The sequence below is a fragment of the Balaenoptera ricei genome, chromosome 1 (genome assembly GCF_028023285.1).
Source record: "Balaenoptera ricei isolate mBalRic1 chromosome 1, mBalRic1.hap2, whole genome shotgun sequence".
Classification (NCBI taxonomy): Eukaryota; Metazoa; Chordata; class Mammalia; order Artiodactyla; family Balaenopteridae; genus Balaenoptera; species Balaenoptera ricei.
Window position 1 is genome coordinate 57,238,422 of NC_082639.1, and position 24,145 is coordinate 57,262,566.

At 39.7% G+C, this 24,145-nt stretch overlaps 1 protein-coding gene across 4 annotated transcripts in view; it reads left to right on the forward strand.

Moving 5' to 3' along the window:
* Window positions 1-24,145, forward strand: part of PDE4B (phosphodiesterase 4B) — a 486,330-nt gene that overhangs the window by 434,324 nt on the left and 27,861 nt on the right. For 2 of the 4 annotated variants that reach the window (XM_059924137.1, XM_059924152.1), the window contains one exon: window positions 7,755-7,867. In XM_059924137.1, coding sequence (XP_059780120.1) covers window positions 7,755-7,867 — 113 coding nt within the window. Of the gene's footprint in view, window positions 1-7,132; window positions 7,150-7,413; window positions 7,490-7,754; window positions 7,868-24,145 lie in introns of those variants that run through there. The other 2 variants (XM_059924149.1, XM_059924141.1) reach the window with 2 other exon arrangements.

Consider the following 24,145-nt stretch of genomic DNA (forward strand, 5'->3'; position numbering starts at 1 on the left):
ATTCTTAACCACTAGGCCACCAGGGAAGCCCTCAAGCTCTGTTGATACCCATTGCTACAGTTCAACGAAAGGAAAGGAAACATATTTTTAGAAACCTTGTTTCTTGTTTCTTTTCTTTCTTTCTTTTTTTTTTAAAAAAAAACTGGGGTTTTGGGACTTCCCTGGTAGCGCAGTGGTTCAGAATCTGCCTGCCATTGACATATATACACTACCAAATGTAAAATAGATGGCTAGTGGGAAGCAGCCACATAGCACAGGGAGATCAGCGTGGTGCTTTGTGACCACCTAGAGGGGTGGGATAGGGAGGGTGGGAGGGAGATGCAAGAGGGAGGGGATATGGGGATATATATATATGTATAGCTGATTCACTTTGTTACACAGAAGAAACTAACGCAACGATGTAAAGCAATTATACTCCAATAAAGATGTCAAAAAAAAAAGAGAGAAGCTGATGTGATCAACAACAATTTTATCATATTATACATTATATTATGATGTACAAATCAATAACTTAATTAAAGAGTGATATAATTAAAATTTTTAAAAAAAGAATCTGCCTTCCAATTCAGGGGACACGGGTTCGATCCCTGGTCCGGAAAGATCCTACATGCCGTGGAGCAACTAAGCCCGGTTGCCACAACTACTGAGCCTGCAAGCCACAACTACTGAAGCCTGCGCGCCTAGAGCCCGTGCTCCGCAACAAGAGAAGCCACCCAATGAGAAGCCCAGGCACTGCAACAAAGAGTAGCCCCCCCTCGCCGCAAATAGAGAAAGCCCGCACACAGCAACAAAGACCCAACGCAGCCAAAAATAAAATAAATAAAAATAAATAATTGAAAAAAAAACAAAACTAGGCTTTCCCTAGGTGGGTCTCTCTGCTGAAAGCATGCACAGAAAATCAGGAAGACAGAGAAAAGTGCACAAATCACAGGTGTAGAAGTCAGTGAATTTTCATAAAATGAACAGACCCATGTAACTTGTACCCAGACCAAGAAGTACATCATCGTCGGCCCCATGGAAGTCCCCCTCCAATTCTCGCCCGGTTGCTAACACTCTAAGTTAACCACTATCTTGACTTCTAACGTCATAGGTTTATTTTTGCGTCTTTTGAACTTTATATAAATTACATCATATTTTTATGTGCTTTTTAATCTCTGGTTTCTTTTGCTTGACATTAACGTTTATGAGATTCATCCCTGTTGTTGCCTGTGGCAATTGTTCTGATTGATTTAACCACCGTACAGTCTTGCAAATAGTACCACCTTCTCTAATGAAAAGAGTCTGATTATGTGAGGCAGATAAACAAAAGGTTGTTTACATTTCCTTTCTATGCACTGTATTGGGGTAGAAAGTCTTGGAATCTTGACAAATACATTTCTGATATATACAGAGCTGTGTTTAAATTGCATTTAGAATGATCTCTTATATTAGGAATCTAAAATACTCAAACTCATAGAAGCTGAGAGTAGAATGGTAGTTACCAGGGGTTGGGTGAAGGGGGATTGGGTAGGTGTTGATCAAAAGGTACATAGTTTCAGATCCCCAAGGTGACTAAGTCCTAGAGACCTGCTGTACAGCATGGTATCTATGGCTAACCATACTGTATAATATATGTAAAAATTTAAGGTAGATTTTATTTAAATGTGCTTATCACACACACACACACACACACACACACACACACAAAGAGAGGGAGGGAGGAAACTTTTAGAGGCGATGGCTAAGATGAGATTATTTATGATGGCAGTTTCATAGGTGTGTACTTATCTTCAAACTCATCAAGGTGTATACATGAAACATGCCCAGCTTTTTTGTATGTCAATCATATCTCAATAAAAAATTGCATTTAGATATAGTTTGTAGAAAATTTATATTTGGGGTATATTGTGATGCTTTCACTTGCTAATAATAGGGATTTAGGACCTGTCTGAGCCCCGGTTTTTCTCATCTATATTGAGAAACCCTCATACTGAGGGCTTCAAAGTCAAATGATATAAGTACATGAAGGGCCTCCGTCCTGATTTTTCCCAGAGATCAGTAATAAGATCATGCTTTCCTGCACAGAGCTTGGGGCCAACTTTTAGGGCACCTGAGGTCTCTTACCAGCTGGGCCACTGACTTCATCACTGCTAAAATCTGTTTCCATGCTTTCCAGCTCTGAGCAGCTCGCTATTCGTGGCAAGGCTGAGGTTTCTCATTGCCCTTTCCTGTTGCCCTGCCCTTCTCTGCATCTCTCCTGCCCAACACCTTTCTGCTAAAACACACACACACACACACACACACACACACACACACACACACACACACACACTCTCTCTCTCTCTCTCTCTACTGAATTTGCATGAAAAAAATGGGAATATTGAAATGTGTGCTAAATATTAGCTGAGCTGGAAAATTATTAAAGCAGAAGAGGGGAGATCATTGACTGAAAAAAAAAAAGAATGTTACTCAACAGTTTGTACAGTGTTGTCTATTCTTTTCTTTTCTTTTTTTTTTTTTTTGACCGCACTGTGAGGCTTGTGGGATTTTAGTTCCCCCACCAGGGATTAAACCCAGACCCTCGTTAGTGAAAGCACGGAGACCTAACCACTGGACTGCCAGGGAATTACGAGTGTTGTCTAGTTTTGATTATATACATGCATACATGAAAGGATATGCACAAGGGGGATAGCGATGGTGATTTCTGCTTGGTAAAATGTGACATTTTTATCATTTCAAATTTTTTGCTTCTCTGTAATTTTCTTGTTGTCTACAATGTCTACAATGCACCTATATCCTGTCTGTAATAATAAATGTGATATTTGCAAAATGTGCATTATACTTAAAGGTTTAGAGTCTGGTTTTGTGTGTATTCTCCTATTCTACCTTCCTTGTGAGAACAGAGTAAGTATTTTTCGTATGTTCATTTTTCAGATAAAGAAATGTAGCCTCAGCAAAGTTAAGTAACTCGCCTGAGGTTACCCTCGGAAACAAGAGGCGGGACCAGAACCAAGCCAGGTCTTCTGAGTAAACACTGCACAGTAAATACTGTGCTAATGGCTGTGTTAGGTGGATCAGAAAAGGGAAGAGGAGACTCAAGAAATGACAACATTTAGGAAAGCAGTTACACAATTTTAAATAGAAAAGACCCAAGGGTAAAATGCCACTTTAAATGCAGCAATTTCAGGAATGCATGCATTTTCAGCCCTGAGGTGAATCCTCTATTTTATTGACCAAGATAGGGTCTTGCCCGGAATCTTGCTCTGTTTAACCTCTGATTTAGCTTGTGCCTTAAGGTGAATTAGAGATAATCATATCTGTTCGGTGTTTACTGCACAGAGATGTTGCAAGGATTAAGGGGTAGTGTGCTTGGCGCTCCTTTGAGAAAAGAGCTATTTGAATGTCACGTATTATTACCAGATTAATGCTAATTATAATTATTCATTCATCCTCTCTTCCTGTTTCTCAGAGTCAAGTGCAATACTTCCCAGACCCGCAGAAGGAAGTAAATCTTCCTTTGTCGCTCTTGTTGAAGTGAAAGAGCAAAAGAAATGGAGAATAGAAGGGAGGTTCTTCCTGCTCCTTCTTCTCCGGAAATTCTTGACAAGTAGGGTCACCCCATGACCACAGATGGCCCCAATACCTTCTCTTATCCCCTTGAGACTTGCTTCTGGGGTGCTAAGCATCGTTCCTTCTCAGAGTCATTTTTGTAAGAAAAGGAACAGAACCAGCTTCATGGGCATGTGACCTGTGCAGCTGCACAGGGGCCCTCACTCAAGGGCACCATAGTTAGTCTTGAAACTCATAATATTATTATCTTGGTGTTTTGTAAGTAAAGTCGGATGGGAAAATGGAGCATATACTCCGTGGCTTGAAGCCTCGGCTCCCGTACTGTCCCATCTCCTGCCACCTACCTGCTTATCCCTGGACGTGTTCTCACTCACCTGTTTCCCTGATCCTTGGCACCCCGGGGCTCATCCAGCATCCATGTCCCTACCCCTACCCCATGACCACTGCTGCTGTCCACTCCCAGCGGGGGCCTGGGTGCAGGTGCAGAGAGGATCTGAGCTGGACATGGGTGCCTTGCAAAGTCTCAGGTGGGGCATGGGAGCAGCCGTCCTTGCCCTGGGCCGGCATGGCTATACCATGGTAGACAGAGGCCATGTCTTGGTGGGGGTGATCCTCTTATCCACCCTGATCCAGGTATCTAGCACATCCTGGTGCAGAAGTTGTAGCACCCTTAGGGGTCACCTGTCTGCTGTGGGTTGGGGCATTGGTACCATGGTGAAGGGAAATGTCTGCCTTTCTCAGAGCCTGCCCTGGGCCGGGGCATAGCACGCCGTTTGGAAGTTAGCAGATTCAGGCACCCCAGCAACTGGTAAGCTGTGCATGTGCCCTAAGTCAGAGGCTGCAGGGCCTCTGGGGTCCTATAAGGGTCTGCACTCTCCTCCTGGTATCCCTCTGCCTGAAGTAACACAATTTTAAAGAGTAAATAAAACACACCATGCCATTCATTAATTGTGACAAATGTGCCATTTTAAGATGTCAACTATCGGGAAACCTGGATGTGGGGTATATGGAAACTCTCCGTGTTAGCTCTGCAACTTTTCTGTAAATCTAGAACTATTTTTTAAAAGTTTATTTAAAAAATACAATACCACCATGACAGGTCAAGAGAGAGCAACTTCAGAAGAAAGGAAAAAGCTTCATATTTTAAGACCTTTCACAGCACTTTTTCCTGCTTTTTGAAAAGGGACTATGCATTTCATTTTGCACTGGGCCCTGCAAATTGTGGAACTGATCCTGACTATAAAACCCCTTGTTGAATATGCAGTTCTTCTATCTCCCTTCCTATTCCTCCCACCACACATACCAGGTTTGGGGGTTACTTTTACTGCCATTAATAATTATACCCCTGTGTGCTGATCACCTACTAAGAACTGGTTACCATACTTTCTGTACTTTGTTTCATTTAACCCCTTTATAACTTTATGAGATAAATATTCTTCTCCTTATTTTAAGATGTGGGAAATGGAGGTCCAGGATCACACAGTAAGTGGTAGGAGAGAAAGTCAAAATGCCTGAGTCTCAATCCAAAGCTGGTGCTCTTTTCACAGTGCTACAGATGTATCCTCAGCCTCTAGATACCCAAGTATCAATATTTTCAGGCTGCTTGGGCAGGCACTGTGGTTTCCATTCCGCTGAGTATTTACTGAGTATCTACTAGGTACCAAGCACCGGATCTGGTGCTAGAGCCACAAAGTTCTAGTGTGGAGGCCAGTTTGAGCTGCACTGGTCCTTTCCTTTGGCAGTACCAGTAAGTAGCTGGGGTTTGATGCTCCCATCCTTAGCCCACTCTGACATCTGTGCCTCCTGCCTCAGTTACTGTGATAAGAAGGCTCTAAAACAGCACATAAAGAAAACCTTGACCATGGATTAAGAATCTGGGAAGGGACAAGTTTTCATTAACTTCAAATTTTAACTTTTTACCTAAAAAAATATTGTGGCTGACCAGAATCAGAGAGGGCAGTGAAATAAGTTCCTGCCACATCCACTGGCCAGTCACTGGCATCTCACTATTGTCCTAACTCTAGGAGCATGCGTGTGTTCATTCTGTGTAATAGACAAGGAATGAGTGGTGGCGATGGCACTTAATTGGCAGATCATTGAAGAGTTCTCCTTCTTCAGTGCTTCACTGCTATAATTACCATATTTTCTTTGTGAGTGGAGATCGGATCCCTTTTTTCCTCTTCCGGGGAGGAGAAGTGTAATATATCATCCCGCAGTCAGTTCAAAATGCTCCAAGCAAGTTACTTACTCCCCACCACCATGGTGAATGTCTGATCTTGAGGACCACAGGTTGTGATATGGAAGACACCAGGGTCGTGAAGCATGATTAACTGGGAAGTGGTTGGACTTTTTCTTTTATGAGAGGCCAGGAGGGAGAACGGGAGGATTCTGTCACTTCAGGAAAAGCTTCTTTGGATGAAGCGCTCTTCTGGAAGGGCATAGAGGCAAGGGGGTGTTTCAGACACACAAAAGAGTCAGTGAGGAGATTCTTTGTGTTGAAGCAGCATGGCAAAACTGAGGAAGAAAGGAGGGAAGGTATGTGCAAGGCTGGCTTGAAATGAGTTTTACTAAAAACACTTCAATTCTTGTCTGCACATTTTTGAGGCGTGTGAAAAGAAAAATGGAGGAAGTCACCTTCAGTGGTTTTGTGGCTTTTTAAGTATGACATACAGGATGTTGAATTTTAACCCGTTTATCCTGAAGGGTAGGAATATGTGGGGGATGAACAAGACACCTATTCTTTGAAATGTGCATCGGTGCCAAGTGGCTCCTGTCACTTGGAATCTCTTTTCTGTTTATTCCCTTTTCTGCTTCAAGTGTGAGTGCCACACACATAAAAGTATTCAAATAATAATAAAAAAGCTATGTGATCTCCCTAGGATTTCTGCATGAACATATGAAAAATGTATTCTAAATATGACAGGAATGTGTGAGTCTTTTCCTTATAATAGAATTTCATGTGAGATTTTTAATTTTATTAGTGCCTACTGTGTGCTTGCATTCCAGAAAGCTTGGTAGAGTTAATGGATGGTGCTCCCTTCAAAAATCAGTCATGCATGCAGGAGAGTCTGACTGGTTTTTATAACTGTCTGTAGCATCATTGTTTCATCTAGCATTTATAACATTAATTTCAGTGTTTATTAACATAGGATTCTTAAGTCAATAACCTTAAGTATTAGCTTAGACTCACGAACTTTTGGGTATGAAATGACGTATTGTGAACACTTAAAAAGAGTTTCATTACCCAGCAAAAATATGATCTTAAAAGCAATAATTTTTGAATGGACCGCTGAGACATATTTACAGAAAGTCTGGATTCCTACAGTGACAAATCCGAGGCCCTGGCTTTAATCAGAAAATCTGCAGCGTTCACATCTGGCTCCACCTGAAAGTCTGGTTCAGAATTTCCCTGTGATCCTGGCAGTTGCAGAAGAGAAGTTTTAGCTTTGTTTAGTATAACAAGAACTGCCCGACTCCCCAGCCAATAAATGTGTTCATGTAAAACTCCAGACAGTTTCTCTGAGACTGCACTCTTATCAGGGAGACCTCATTTTGCCTCTACTTAAAAGGGAGACTCGCGAGAGAGGAAGACTTGTGCTGGTCAGTGTTTGCTGAATTGAAAGTTATTCCAACATTTGCACATTCCCCAGAATGAATGACTGCTTAGCCTTCCAACAACGTAACTGTCAGTTTCCCCCTCCAGTTTTCGACTGTACGTTTCGTTTAGAAGAAAAGCCAAATGAGAAAATGCTTCCCTCATTTCTCCTCTAGACTGCAAACACTCAGAAATGACATCACGCACCCCAAAGAGCCCCGAGATGACGAAGGCAGAGAGAGCCTGAGAAAACTGACTGCTTCTGCCTTGAGTTTTAGGACTCATGTATGCAGATGAGCTTTTCAGAGCCGGTTCCCCGCCTTCTTCCTCAGAGGAAGTTTCTTGGTAGATCGCAGACACCTCATCCAGGCTGGGGGCGGGGGGGAGGGGGGGTGGTGAAAACTTGGCACGAGCCATTCCGGGCAGAGCACCACGGTGATTTGTTCTCCTGGTGGAGAGAGCTGGAAGGAAGGAGTCGGCGGCGTGCAAATAATGAAGGAGCACGGGGCCACCTTCAGTAGCGCCGGCATCAGCGGCGGCAGCGGTGACTCGGCTATGGACAGCCTGCAGCAGCTCCAGCCTAACTACATGTCTGTGTGTTTGTTTGCAGAAGAATCTTATCAAAAGTTAGCAATGGAAACGCTGGAGGAACTGGACTGGTGCTTAGACCAGCTAGAGACCATCCAGACCTACCGCTCTGTCAGTGAGATGGCTTCTAACAAGGTAAGAGATGACCGCTTTATTCATTAAAGTGTGACCGCGCGGGGAGCTCGGGGCTGCCCTGGCCTCCGCCAGCAGCAGAGGTGCATGGGGACGCGACTGTCAGCTTTGTTGATCTGCCTCCGATGATTCTGTTCCAAAGTGCCCCACTTTGCTTGCGTCGTGATGCTACAGCAAAAGTTTAAGATCCTCAGCAGGCTTTAATTCCCAGAACTTCTTTCTTATTGATGCCGTGCGGAATGTGTTTAAGGTGAGGGGTGTTTATGAAGTGTACCAATCACTATACAAGTGAAAATGTTTTTTAATTTTTTTTGTAAACAATTAGCAGGAAGATAAAATCTGAATGAATCCATAGGGTAAAATGTTGCGTTGCAATCAGGTGTTATATATGTGTTTCTGAACAAGAAAATAATGTGATTTCTGTATGTCGATGGTGAGAATGGTTTGCCCTGAAGTTTCATAAATTCGGAAATTCTCCTCAGAAGGATGTTCTGATATTCTCCAACATTTCTTTTGTGATGCTGGTATGACCTAAGATTAAAAAAAGAAACAATATACTTTGTCTCCAAAAAAGAAAGTTATTTTTTTAAAGTTTGCTGCTTTGCAAAGTGGACTCATATGAAATGAAGTCATTCCACCCATACTGCAAAGAAATGGTTTTATGTACAATGCCCAGGCAAAACTTAGTGTTGAAGAGCTTTATTTAGCTACCATTATATCATTTGTTTAAGTAACACCTGGATTTAGAGTGCTAATTTATGTAGTGAGAGTTGTTGCTTTTTGTTTGCATTCTTCTCTTGGAGACTGTTAATTTTATATCTATCTATCTATCTATATGCACATATATGTGTGTCTGTGTATGTATTATTTTAATTGAAAGCCTTAACACTGCACGCTCATAAATACACATTTCAAAATCCCCAATCATCCTAGCCTGAGGTATTATCTTATTGTCTTAAGGTTCTGGGGCTGGGAAAAGATTTTGCTCCACACCTGCCAACATGCCCTTTCCAGCCCTGCATGTGTGTCCCTCCTCCCTTTTTCCTGGGGTTAAAAGTATCACCTTCCCTTCAAGACTTGCTGGCTCCTGCTCAGAGGATCTGAGTAGAGGAAGCATCATGCCCTGAAGGTTGGCGGGGTAGAGGGGGTGGTATAGAGAGTGGACTTTTCTTACTCTTGTTTATTGGTTAATGAAAGGGCAAAAAAAATAAGCCTCTCTCAAATTTTAGTTCAGATTCAAGTTGGAAAAAAAAGAAGGTTTGAGGTTTAACTATTTACTGACTTTTCTCTGAAGTTCTCAATTGAAGCTAAATTCTGGGTTTTTCCAGGCTGTTGTAAATCTCAACCAGCTGCTTCCCCATGAGGAGGGCGTAACTGCATAACTTCTCCAAACCACACTGGAGTTCATGTAGGAGGATTTTCACACAGGCTTTAGCCTCCTGTGAAACATTCACAGATACTCTGTTCTTTGCATTTTGTGATCATTGATACACATACAAGATGTAGATCTGGTATTTAGGGGTAGTTTTTTTTAGCAGGTTTCACCATAAAGGACACCCTGAACTTTCTTCTGGAGTCACTAAGATAAAGTGGGCAACTTTCTCCCTCTGGAGAAAAAGATTACTCATTGAGAAACTGCAAATTGCCATTAGTTTTCGTTTTGACTGTTGATGCCTTGTAGATTCTAACCAGGTTTGTGTCTAGAGTGCTGAAATTAGACATTGTCTGTCTTTCAAATTTATTACAGATAATCTCATATTCAGTGTATAGTTAATGAGGCTCTGACACCAGGGACTGTGTAGGACCCCGTGAGAATTCCACTCGCTTCAGGCTTCCGCTCCTCCTTTATGGTGTCCTGTGCAGGAAGCAATGAAAGTTGAATAGAGCTAACCCTAAAGAAAGGGCTAAACCTTAATGCTGACACAGTTAGCTTAAGAAGAAGGCATGCAGCTTCACCTATTTCTAGAGCTACAGTGGAGAGGTTGTAGGGCAAAGCAATTACCCAGTGGATGAATAATGCCCAGATGACAGCTGAAGTCAGTTTCAATTTTTAAAAAGATCTCTCTCTCTTTACTTAGCTCTCTTTTTACCCACCCCCAATCCCAAAGTCTTGATTATCCAGATAATCATCTCAGGGTTAATCCATGGCACATATAATATAATATAATGTGAATATTTTTGTGGCCACCAAAAAGAAATTGATCTATACCAGTTTAGGGGGAACTGAATTATCTGCGGTAAAACTAAAATTCACATTCAATTTTAAATATTCTCAAAATTATTTGAGTGTTCCATCTGAGCTGCTGTTTAAAAATATCATCATCGTCATCATCATCATTATCATCATTACTGTGTAGTCTTTTTCGATCATCTTCTGCTTACTCTCACTGAACACAGGCGCTGTGGCAAATCTCTGAGTTACAGACTTGGAAGTAAGTGTGAAGATGTTCTATACAGGAAGCTTGTGAAAAGCATGGGCTTTGGAGTCCAAAGATCGTGGTTCAGATCCTGTTTCTATCATTTACTAGCTACTTGACCTTGGCCAACTCACTTAACTGCTCTAAGACTCAACTTTCTCATCTGTAAAACAGGGATGAAAGTGGTCCCTACCTTACTGGGGTTGCTGTGAAGATTGAGATAATGCGTCTAAAGCACTCAGCAAGGCCCCTGATGTGTAGCAAAAGTTCAATAAGTGATAACTTATTAATAGCATCTGCTACATCTTTGCACAAAACTATCTGTCTCTAGTTCTGATCAGCTAAGTGACTGCTGAGTTTTGTTTGCAGCCTCTGAACTTGCATGAGAATGGTGATGGGAGAACCTGCGTTTTGCTTAGGGGTTTGGAGATTACATGTGTGCCAGTCTACATGCAAATGGTAGAACGTCGACTGTGTCTAGTAGAGGAAAACAAGTAGTCTTTATATTCACTTCATCTGGGTAGGGATGGATTTGTTTGTTGCTTTTTCTTAACCCTTTTGAAGAAAACTGTGACTCAAAGATTGCAACCATCCCAAGTGTGCTTCAGAGCCCAGAGAGTAAGATGAGGAACTGTTTCTGTGACTTACAAAACCATAGTCTTTTCCTTGGCTCAAATTTCCCTCATTCCTTAATGCTGGCCACAGGCCAAGTGGAATTCCAGAATTACAGAGAAAGGTGCAGCCAGGTGGGTCAGTATTGTAGATTATTTTCCCCCAAGAATTACAACAAGATGGAATAAATTAAGTAGGAGTTTTACAAGGCAATGACATTGTCTTTCAAGATGAAAAGGATGTCTAGTGAACCTTCTGCCAACAGCTAGACGCCTGAGAGCTGTTTTCTGTAACCACAGATTGCCTTCTTAGATTTGTTCATTAATTTTTTTGTTTCAACTTTTATCACCTCCTGAATTAGAAGAATTGTCTTACACTTCAGCAAAATGCATCAGAGCATGAGTTCCTCAGGGGCAAAACAGTCAGATGTTTTGAAAACAGGATGCTTTGGCTGCGCATTATAAAAAGAGGAACGGAAAGAGAAACAGTATAGAAAGGAAGAAAGCAAATAGCCTCAGCAGGGTCCCCAGCCCAACAGCGGCATAAACACTGACCTATCTTCCTGACCTTCACTGTAGCTCAGTTCCTGACCTCGTGTCACCAAAGCCAACCGACGTCATTGGAGGAGGAGAGGAGGAATGGCGCAGCTGCTGTGAGGGTGACTAGAATTTCCTGTCTCCTTCCTGACAGACGCAGGCAGAAAATTACAGAGTTGCAACAACAGTGGCTGAGGAAGGACCGACACAGAACAATCCCAGTGAGGTGGCGTTGTGACTGAGGGGAAAGAGGGAGCTTTGACTGAGAAACAGTGTCTCTGACCTAAAATTTTCAGGTGAAAAATGTCAAAGGGGTCATTCGTACCCGGCATGTTGAATGTCTTTCAAAAGATGTGATACCCAGTAAGGAGCTATGTTCAAGCAGCTGGTCACTGACCTAACTTTCCCCTAAAAGTCCCCCACTACACTTTTCTTTCTCAACTAGCTTTGCCCTGGGGCTATTTTATGTGTAGTACAAAGGTTTGGGCCTTATCGATGAAAATGGATGTTCTATTGTTGAAAAGAGCAGTCCTGAATAATATCAGTACTTTCTGGAGAATGGAACACCAGGACCCAGCATTTCAGTAAATGTTTGCTAAGGAAGTCTATAAGATGGGAATGGGAGACAGACGGACCTTTTTCTCTAAGGGCAACAGAAAGTCTGCTACAGATACCATGTCAGGGGAAATGAGTCCCCTCAGCTCTACAGGTTTGTTTTTCCGATTCTTCAGGTGTAGCCGTACTAGAGTACCAAACGTGAAGCCAACTGATTGCCTGTGCTCTTGGGTGGGAGGGAATTAAGTCATAGAATTCTACCAGCCTGGAGCCACCTGGGACCCAAGCTGCATGTCACTGGAATGTGACCATGATAGGTTGATTCCCTTACAGTTGGTGAGTCATTCTCTATCCAATCGTATAATTTGAAAGGATGGGAAATGTTGGATCCAGCAGAACTGAAAGGAAATAGATCGTATTGATCAATGGATTCATCTTAGAACTCTGCTGGGAAGATGATAGACAGGTGACCAGTTATTGAAAGGGATTAGTTCCACTTTGGCGCAAAATTAAATGACATGATTAGAGCGGTGCCCCCCATGGGGCAGGAGGGCTCCTCTTCCTGGGCACTGTGCTTATAGAGAGCCTAGCCTAGTCTGCATCCAGCTGTACTCCGCTCCAGGACGTGAGGAGGCTGCTGGGTCGAGGGAGCACCTGTGCTCCCCCTTCCATACTACATCCACCCTCACATTGTCTGCTCAAATGGCTTTGAACTCACTTCCAGGACCTATGCAGGCCTCTTTCCTGGGTGTGCTGCAGGAAAACATACCTTTAGGCCCAAGGAGTAGCCAAGAGGCAGCAATTTGGCTTGAGACAGTAGTGTGGGAGAAGCTTGGACATGCAGGCTGTCTAAGCAGAGGGTGTACTTATGGGACCCACATACAAGGTCCCTGGTGGTGCCAGGACATGGGGAAAGACGGGGGCAGGGCATGGTCCACGAACTAGATCCCCCTGCACTACCATATCCAAGGTGTTCAAGTTTTCTAAATTCAATCTGGCCTTCCATAGGAAGGGATGTCTGTCAAAGTAGGAGTATTGGAGGTAGCTCAATTTATATCCTTATACAATTAGACTTATGATATGTGGCTCCACAAATGTTGCAGGTGACCTCGGATTAGAGGGCAGAATAGAATAAAAATCAGTTCTGATGGCCAAGCAGGGGACTCATACAGTGTTTTGATCCAATTTTTCTTTCTCTACTGATATGTAGATATGTATGGTACTACAGACAGCAAAGTGGAAAGAGCCTGGGAATAAGCCATGAGTTTGAGTTCTAGCTCTGCCTTTATTGAGGTGTTTTATCTTAAGCAATTAAATCATTTTGAATCTTTGCCTTTTCTTAACTACAAAAAAAAAAATTGTTGGAGAGGACTGTCTCCATGGTCTACTTCAGCTCTTGTATTTATCAATAGAACAATAATAGTGAACAACCAATCTATTTTTGCAGGTGTATACTTTGTGTGCAGATATTGTGCTAAGCTCCTGATCGACATTCTGTCATTAATACTCACAGCAACTCTTTGGATAGGTACTATTATTATCCCCATTTTACAGATGAGTAGAGTGTGGCTTAGAGAGTTGAAATAAATTGCCTAAGGTAAAGATGAGAGCCAGGATTCATACCCAGGGCCATCTGACTCACCATCAATGACCCCAATGGGACAGATAAATATAGAAATAAAGAGATAGTTAATCCTTCTTTTTTTTTTTTTTTTAATCAGTCATCAATTTTATACACATCACTGTATACACGTCAATCCCAATCACCCAATTCAGCACACCACCATCCCCACCCCACCGCAGTTTTCCCCCCTTGGTGTCCATACGTTTGTTCTCTACATCTGTGTCTCAACTTCTGCCCTGCAACCCGGTTCATCTGTACCATTTTTCTAGGTTCCACATACATGCGTTAACATGCGATATTTGTTTTACTCTTTCTGACTTACTTCACTCTGTATGACAATCTCTAGATCCGTCCACGTCTCAACAAATGACTCAATTTCGTTCCTTTTTATGGCTGAGTAATATTCCATTGTATATATGTACCACATCTTCTTTATCCATTCGTCTGTCGATGGGCATTTAGGTTGCTTCCATGACCTGGCTATTGTAAATAGTGCTGCAATGAACATTGGGGTGCATGTGTCTTTTTGAATTACAGTTTTCTCTGGGTATATGCGCAGTAGTGGGATTGCTGGGTCATATGGTAATTCTATTTTTAGTTTTTTAAGGAACCTCCATATTGTTCTCCATAGTGGCTGTATCAATTTACATTCCCACCAACAGTGCAAGAGGGTTCCCTTTTCTCCACACCCTCTCCAGCATTTGTTGTTTGTAGATTTTCTGATGATGCCCATTCTAACTGGTGTGAGGTGATACCTCATTGTAGTTTTGATTTGCATTTCTCTAATAATTAGTGATGTTGAGCAGCTTTTCATGTGCTTCGTGGCCGTCTGTATGTCTTCTTTGGAGAAATGTCTATTTAGGTCTTCTGCCCATTTTTGGATTGGGTTGTTTGTTCCTTTAATATTGAGCTGAATGAGCTATTTATATATTTTGGAGATTAATCCTTTGTCTGTTGATTCGTTTGTAAATATTTTCTCCCATTCTGAGGGTTGTCTTTTCATCTTGTTTATGGTTTCCTTTGCTGTGCAAAAGCTTTTAAGTTTCATTAGGTCCCATTTGTTTATTTTTGTTTTTAATTCCATTACTCTAGGAGGTGGATCAAAAAAGATCTTGCTGTGATTTATGTCAAAGAGTGTTCTTCCTATGTTTTCCTCTAAGAGTTTTATAGTGTCCAGTCTTACATTTAGGTCCCTAATCCATTTTGAGTTTATTTTTGTGTATGGTGTTAGGGAGTATTCTAATTTCATTCTTTTACATGTAGCTGTCCAGTTTTCCCATCACCACTTATTGAAGAGACTGTCTTTTCTCCATTGTATATCTTTGCCTCCTTTGTCATAGATTAGTTGACCATAGGTGCATGGGTTTATCTCTGGGCTTTCTATCTTGTTCCATTGATCTATGTTTCTGTTTTTGTGCCAGTACCATATTGTCTTGATTACTGTAGCTTTGTAGTATAGTCTGAAGTCAGGGAGTCTGATTCCTCCAGCTCCGTTTTTTTCCCTCAAGACTGCTTTGGCTATTCAGGGTCTTTTGTGTCTCCATACAAATTTTAAGATGATTTGTTCTAGTTCCGTAAAAAATGCCGTTGGTAATTTGATAGGGATTGCATTGAATCTGTAGATTGCTTTGGGTAGTATAGTCATTTTCACAATAGTGATTCTTCCAATCCAAGAACATGGTATATCTCTCCATCTGTTGGTATCATCTTTAATTTCTTTCATCAGTGTCTTCTAGTTTTCTGCATACAGGTCTTTTGTCTCCCTAAGTAGGTTTATTCCTAGGAATTTTATTCTTTTTGTTGCAATGGTAAATGAGAGTGTTTCCATAATTTTTCTTTCAGATTTTTCATCATTAGTGTATAGGAAAGCAAGAGATTTCTGTGCATTAATTTTGTATCCTGCTACTTTACCAAATTCATTGATTAGCTCTAGTAGTTTTCTGGTGGCAGTTTTAGGATTCTCTATGTACAGCATCATGTCATTTGCAAACAGTGACAGTTTTACTTCTTCTTTTCCAATTTGTATTCCTTTTATTTCTTTTTCTTCTCTGATTGCCATGGCTAGGACTTCCAAAACTATGTTGAATAATAGTGGTGAGAGTGGACATCCTTGTCTCGTTCCTGATCTTAGAGGAAATGCTTTCAGTTTTTCACCATTGAGAATGATGTTTGCTGTGGGTTTGTCATATATGGCCTTTATTATGTTGAGGTAGGTTCCCTCTATGCCCACTTTCTGGAGAGTTTTTATCATAAGTGGGTTTTGAATTTTGTCAAAAGCTTTTTCTGCATCTATTGAGATGATCATATGGTTTTTATTCTTCAATTTGTTAATATGGTGTATCACATTGATTCATTTGCCTATATTGAAGAATCCTTGCATCCCTGGGATAAATCCCACTTGATCGCAGTGTATGATCCTTTTAATGTATTGTTGGATTCTGTTTGCTAGTATTTTGTTGAGGATTTTTGCAAGAGATAGTTAATCATTCTTATAAGGGAATTTTGTTGTGGTTTCTGGGAGGTCTTATTCTTCTAACTCTGGCTATCACTGATGGGTAAGTCTGGTTCAGAATCCTAATCTGCAATTACCATATTCTGGGCCTCTAGATCGGCCATTAATAACCTCCAGCTCAGTCTTTGTGGCTGGGAAGCAGTGTCCATTAACATAGAAGAGGTGGAAGAATAGCCATAGTTATAGAAAATTGTTCTAAAGCATCCATAAAACTGTAAATAATGATATTAAACTAATCCACTGTATCAGTTTGCTAAATTAAAGATCTATTTTTTTTCCCCAAATTCTTCTCTAACATGACCTAAGATAAGATAATAGAGTTTTGTTTAAAGGACTTTAGCCTACCCTCTGATTTCCTTTTTACTTACCCCCCCCAACCCCCGAAATAAAAAGAAAACAGTGAGAGGCTATTCCTGTTATGTTTTCATTTTATTATTATTAAAATAATTGGGCAATTTCATCATATACTATGTCCTTTCCAATGCATGCAATATGACCATAAAACAGAGGAGCGATGTTTCTGTAGCAGTAATCAATATAGGGAAATTTCCTAGAAGTAACATGGAGACTGTCTCCCTTAGATTTGTCTTCATACAGAGATGAAATAGAAAATTAAGTTGTTTTTCTTTATCCAGCATTATTTCAGTTACTCTTTCTGACAAAATAGAGTTGTATTATTGAGTGTAAGTCAGTATTCCATGTTCTATTCTTATCAAAACCTAAATCGAAGATTTTGAAATTTGTTTAGTGCTTTGTAGTAAATTTGACCTGTAATCTGTTTTGCTTAATTGAAATATTTTTGCATTGGTATTTACAGAACCATTTTCTCCACTGAATTCTAATCCATTTAGCCCACTTAATTCACCTGAAAGTACCCAAGTGAACAAATCTCTGAAAAACAAGGAATCTTTAAAAAAATCTCTAAAAAACAGGAATGAAGTGAAGGAACATTACCGTTGATTGGTGCACCTCTGGCTAGCTGATAAGAGATGATATTTGCAAAATAGAATAAATAAGTCATTTTAATGGGAGACTTTCTCTCCACATTAAAAAAATCAGGTAATTATGTTTAGAGTGCAAGTATAAATCTAGAACACTAGTTTTGAAAAATAGAATTACACTATGTCAATGGAATAAAGGTTTGTTTTACATCTTTTTATATGTCTTTCTCATCTTTTTTTTTCTTTTAGAGTAGGCCCTGGTCTAGAACGCTCCCCAGATCCATGCCATTGTTATCTATGAGAGAAAAGGCCAAGGGTGGAGCTTGTTCTTGTGCTATTCTTCCAGCACATCTTACTTCTAAGTAAACGTGTGCTCAGCAAGTAGAGATAGCTCAGCTCTGGAAGCCAGGACTTACCAAACCAGAAGATACCAGGGCAAACTTGTGCCGCGGTCAATAGATTTCACACTCTAGAAGGCTCTGTGCCCATTGTCACTGTGCATCTCTGCACATCCCTCCACTTTAGCATTTTTCAGGGACCTGCCAACTCCTCTCTGCCTTGCCCAGTTGTACGTGATGTTTCCCTCAACTGGTGCCAAACTGTTTAGTCTCTTGGATATTTTACTGTAACTTCCTTTGTTTGATTTACTTTAAAGTAGCCAAGTGTTTCCACAAAGAAATGACTGTTAAGTTATTTAGAAATGAAGAAGACAGTAAAACTCCTGTTTCTTTTGTTTCTGTTGTGGGAAGTTACTGATAATCTTTTTCTCTTTAAAAAGTGCCTGATACTTTTTTCTCTTTATGGAGTAGAGTTTAAAAGCTATAAATCATGCAATTCTGCTCATGAGTCACATGTTTCTTCAGCTAATTACTTGCCGTTTAGAAACCTTCAGAGATTGAAGTTTAGTGAACTTATTGAAAAGAAAATTCATCTTCATGGCTCAATTTCATCTCCTTTTTCTTTTTTTAGCTATTCAGAATATGGTCATCTTAAAGATAGTCATTTTAAAACTCTAAATGGCCCAGTTCCCTTTATTCTTTGCTAACAGCATGGTGCATAATGTTATAACCCTCAGCAAATTATAAAAATGAAATTTGAGTACAGATACCAGAAGGTAAAAGTGACTTATCCAGTTTTAAAAATTTGCATTTAAGACAAGAGGTCTTAGCATTTTATATCTGAAAATTTTAAACGGTTATTTTAGAAAGAAAACAGTAAGAAGAGGTGTTATCATTAAATAAAAATATCTGTCCAACTCAACCACATAGGCTGTGTGCTAAAGCTAATCAAATGGGGCAAAGTGGAGTGATAATTTGGCAACTGTCTAATGTCTTTGGTCAGCATGAGTTGATAAACCTAACCAAAAGAGACCTGAATGTATTCTTTCTAGCTGTAGTCTTATGTGGTTGCATTAGACAAAATTCCAGAACTTTGAGCCCATAAGGGAGCCATAGGTATTACCTATTTTAAGACTTCATTTTATAGATGAGGATTATAAAAACTGAGGGTTAAATATCTAATATGCTCCAAAGATCTTTGTAAAATATAAAAAAGCAATCTAAATGAAAAGTAATTTTATTATGACATGACTTCTCCAGAGTCATCAGGTTAATTAGTGGAAGATTAAGGTACTAAAATCCAGCTTGCTCTTCATCTTCAGCAAAAAGCTGATTAAGCTTAAGAAAGACATGGGACATTCCCTCTTTAGCTTGCATTGATTTTTAACCTTCTCATTACCCTTCATGAATAAAAGCTACACATGTCTTAATCGTTTCAAGTAAAGAGAACTAATTTAGTATTCCTGAAAATTTTGTGATAAAAATCTAGCAGGAAATAGTTGGAGCACGTTACTTTAAATGTCCCTGGCATTGGTTGTTTTGTTTTTCTTCTCTTTGCTTTTTGCTGTTTCAATTTCTGAATAAATATACATATTAATATATCTGAATTAATACATATTAATGTAATAGACATATATATACATACATATATCATCAGATAAAAAATCTCATTAAGGCAACCAGGATTAACATTTTCATCCTCACATAATTGAAATGCTACCCTACAGATAATTTATTTCCAACTTTTTCAGTTAACATAATAGCCTATTTCTTCATTCTTTTCTTAGGTTAGATTCCCATAAATGGAATTAATGGATTAAAAGGCAACATTTTTAAGGCTTTGATACTTATTTGCTTTCCCACTGATCCCAATGCCAAAGTTTAAGTAGTAAAAACCCTGTGATTAGTAAAACTCCTTCAATTTCTTTCTATTTCTTCCTTTCCCCTCTCTGAAACTGAAGGTGATAAATTGGAGAGTTTTACCAACTGGTGGAAAAATAGTCAATGTTCTGATTCTCTCTGCTACTTAGCAGAGCTGTTAGCTTAGGAAGTAGAAACGAAGACAGTGATCTCAGGTTGACCCTGTCCCTGTACCCCAGAATGTTTCTGCCCAGTGGCCCAAATTATGCAAAGCTCTCCCAACTCAAATAAGATTTCTGGATTCTTGAGTTGTGTTATCAACATCTTGGTGGAGTTGGGCTCAGCAGTGTTGGCAGCTACACATTTAGAAACAATATTGATGTAATTAATGCCTTGTCAACGTTTTAAATCAAATAAACCTCATTTACAGTAGATAGAGATACATTTCGATGTGTTTAGGTAGCTCAAGATGAGTTCTGATGTTTAACTCAGATGTCTGAGTTAAGCACATGTTGCGAATATCTTGCCATAAAACATTGACAAACTCTAAACTATTAACCTAACTACTTAAAATGAGCAGATGCAGGAAAAAATAAAGGGAAAATGACTTGGGAAGAACTGATCATCTCGTTTATAGTAGTCCCTCCCCCTTATCTGTGGTTTTGCTTTCCACCATTTCAGTAACCCATGGTCAACTGCAGTCCAAAATATTTAATGGAAAATTCCAGAAGTAAACAATTTCTAAGTTTTAAATTGCGCGCTGTTCTGATTAGTGTGATGAAATCACACACCGTCCCACTCCACCCACCCGGAGGCACGTGATTTACCCCTTTGTCCAGCTTATCCTGCCCGATAGTCACTTAGTAGCCAGCGGGGTTATCAGATCAACTGTCCTGGTATCTCAGTGCTTGTGTTCAAGTGAGCCTTACTTTACATTTTACATAATAATGGCCCCAAAGCACAAGAGTAGTGCTGCTGGCCATTCAGATATGCCAAAGAGAAGTTATAAAGTTCTTCCTTTAAGCGAAAAGGTAAAAGTTCTCAACTTAATCAGGAAAGAAAAAAATCATATGCTGAGGTTGCTAAGATCTATGGTAAGAATAAATCTTCTATTGGTGAAATTGTGAAAAAGAAAAAAGAAATTTGTGCCAGTTTTGCGCCTCAAGCTGCAAAAGTCATGGCCACACTGTGTGATAAGTGCTTAATTGAGACGGTATAAGCATTAAATTTGTACAATAAGATATTTCAAGAGAGAGGCCACATTCCCGTAACTTTTATTACAGTATATTGTTATAATTGTTCTATTTTAGTATTAGTTATTGTTGTTAATCTCTTACTGTACCTAATTTGTAAATTAAACTTTATCATAGGTATGAATGTATAGGAAAAATCATTGTATATATTGAGTGCAGTACTATCTTCAGTTTCATGCACCCACTGGGGGTGGAACATATCCTCCACCAATAAAAAGGGACTAGTGGATAATGTTTATTAAGGGAAATCATTCCATGCCAAAATATCCTTGATAGTCTAACTTTAGCTCTTTTGATATTTACCCATTGCTAATCATTACTTATTTTATCAAGTAGGACAAAGTTAGAAATTTTCTTAGCATATAATGTAGGAAATGAAAAGAAAATTTTTAACTCCTGGATGGATAAGAAAACTTAGTTTTTTAGCCGTTATAATAAGATACAGAAGACTTGCATTTAAAAGTTAAAATATGTAAAAGGAGATTTCACTGCTGGGGGCGAAAGGGGGTAGAGGAGATTATTTAATAACCAGGTTAATCAGCTGAGTATAGGAAAAGAACTGACAGAGTTGAAAAAAATAGACTAAAATTTTAGTAGCTCTGGTTGTTCCCAACACTGGACTTCCAACTTCCTCTCTACCCTCGATGTCAGAAGATCTATTGAAAACAAGGAAGAGTTTTATGATAACCTGAGAATGAAGGAATGTTGGCTCTACCCCTCTCTTGGTATCCTGTTGCCTAGAAAACCTCCCTTTGGCTCAAATACATCTTCAGGCCCTGTACTACGAACCTATTCCTGGTCTGCTAGACTTCTTGGCTTTCTTTTTTGAAACCCTGCCTTAGCTACCCTGACTTGGATCAAATTTTCATAGACCATCCTCTTAGCTATCTTATATTGGTTAATATCATAGCTAACATTTTCATTATCTGGGGTTTTATTTATGTGTGCTCCAGTTTGTAAGCTCTTGAGTCCTGAAATTCTGCTTTGCATTTTTGAGGCTCCACATTTGCTTATAGTGGTAGTGGGGCTAAAAATTATCAAGGAAGCATAGCTCTACTTCTGTCTGTCAGGAGGGAAGTGAAAAGCAGATGAAGGCTTTTGTCAGTTGGTGGTAATTGATTTTGGTTTTGTTTTATTTGGAAAAGTTCTCTGCAGTTCTACTTGATTTGGTCATTTAGGAAATTTGTTGGCATTGGGAGTTTTGATAGCTTATCCTGGTTTTGACCAATGCTAGGACAGGTAATGACCTCACCGGTGGGCACAGCACTCTTTAAAGATGGAAACATTTTTTTGCATTTTCAAAAACTTTAAATTCGTGGAACATGCTTAGGCTATCCAGGGGTAATGTGCATTTCCAGTATCCTTTTGCACACCCATTTGCCTGTGAGAAGCTAGGGACTTTCTGATGGGTCACTAATGAGATGGACTCCAACTCCTGCTGTAGATAGCCCAGAAGGGTCAGTTTCACTGGCCAGATGCTACCCATCCACCGAGATGAAAGGGCACAGTGCCCTCCCTGCCTTAGTCCCTGTCCGTTGCGATCGCTACTCCTGGCTCCATTCTGTAATTGAGTCAGAATGATTTAGCTAGATCTGAGTTTATTGATGCAATGGGTATGTTTTTCTTGGCCAGGGCCAGTACATTACTTGTGTTCTTGACAGGATGAGCTGCCACTGAATTTTTCCCTGCTGTATTTTAACACACTTAAGATCTAGTTGCACCACAGTTATTTGCATCTGTCTTACCAATTGCATGGGAGCTTCCCTGATAATATCTCAAGATTTATCAGTATTATTTTTGAAACACTTTAAAATCAGTATAACTTAATTTCAGGACGTTCATTTTATTTTGCTTGCAATAATTAAAAATACTCCTTTACTAATAATCCTTTTTTGTATGTTTGAGGCATTAAGCTAAGGTCATTGTTGAAGGCTGCATAGTAAAAGAGTAAAATTTCTAACTGAGAAAGGTCATAGATTGCTTTTCAAAAAAAGGCTTTTCGCGGCTTCCCTGGTGGCGCAGTGGTTGAGAATCTGCCTGCCGATGCAGGGGACATGGGTTCGAGCCCTGGTCTGGGAGGATCCCACATGCCGCGGAGCGGCTGGGCCCGTGAGCCACGGTTACTGAGCCTGCGCGTCTGGAGCCTGTGCTCCGAAACAAGAGAGGTTGCTATAGAGAGAGGCCCGCGCACCGCGATGAAGAGTGGCCCCCGCTTGCCGCAGCTGGAGAAAGCCCTCGCACAGAAACGAAGATCCAACACAGCCAAAAAATAAACAAACAAACAAACAAATAAATAAATAAACTCCAATTTAAAAAAAAAAGCTCAAGAGGCAGTTATAATCATCCAAAAGATATAGAGTTCTCTTATTAAAAAAAAAAAAAAAAAAGGCTTTTCAGGGCCCTTGATAAATCCTAAAATAGGAGAACTTTGCCAAAATAAACAAACAAAAACATGAATCCCTGGGCAAGACTGGATTCTCTTTTTTTTAAAGTAAGATAAATATATTGAGTTAAAATGAGTAAAAAATGAGCTTTTTGATAAAAGTAATGTAGAAGGAGGAGATATTGGTAAGAAATAATTCAGGAGAGATTTTTCTTCTTTGAACAATTTTCAAATCTAACTACATGAGCCAGGACTGCACTTTCCCAAGGACTCTGGTTCTGCCTGAGGGAACATTAATTATGGGGCAGTGTAGAGATTTTTAAGTCCCATTTCTTCACTTACAGCTTATTTGCTCTCAAAGCTTCCTGCGGTACCAAGATACAGCATTACATAAAGGGCCACTTTCTTTAAGTGTATAGCTGTTTGTTACTTTTGTGTTGCCCGATCCAAGATAGCATGGTAAGGAAACCTATCTGAAGAGCCCTTTGCTCCATACACAGCACTCTCACCTATGTTATCTCATCTGATGCTCACCAAGAGGAAAGTATTATTATATCTCCATATTCAATGTGAAACCAAGCTGCAAGCTGTGTCCAAGACCCTCAGCCACTAAATCATGATGCTTAGAATCAAATCTGTTCTCTTTGCTTCAAAGTCAAATGACTTAAAAATAATAATTAAAAGGAAAAACAAAAGATTAATATGATGTATGTTTACATTTTTATAAAAGAACAACAGCAGGAAAAACTAATATTTTTTATCAGGATGTTACCTTTGAAATGGGGTGGTTAATGATTGGAAGAGAGCAAAATGGACTTTTTTGCTGGTAATATTCTCCTTTCCCACCTGAGTGCTTGTTAAACAAGTATGGTCATTTTGTGCACTATTTTGTGTGTATTTTGCACACCAATAAAAGTTTAAAAACAAATAATAATAATTAAAAAGAAATCCACAGGGTAATTTATTATATTCTTCTATGACTTGCCAACAAAACATATAATCATAGAATTTTAAAGCTAGAGCTCGACCTTCTTATTTTTCAGACCTCAGCTTAGATGTTATCTCTTTGGAGAGGTCTTCTCTAATTATCCTAAGTCAGTAGTTTATTTGTTTTACAATTCGCTGTCACAATTTATGATTTTTGACTTTTTTTTTTGTTTTTGTTGTAGAACTTGGTTTTTACTAATCTCCTCCCTTTGACTGTAAGGTTATTGGTGACATGAATTGTGTCTACCTTGTTCATTATTGTA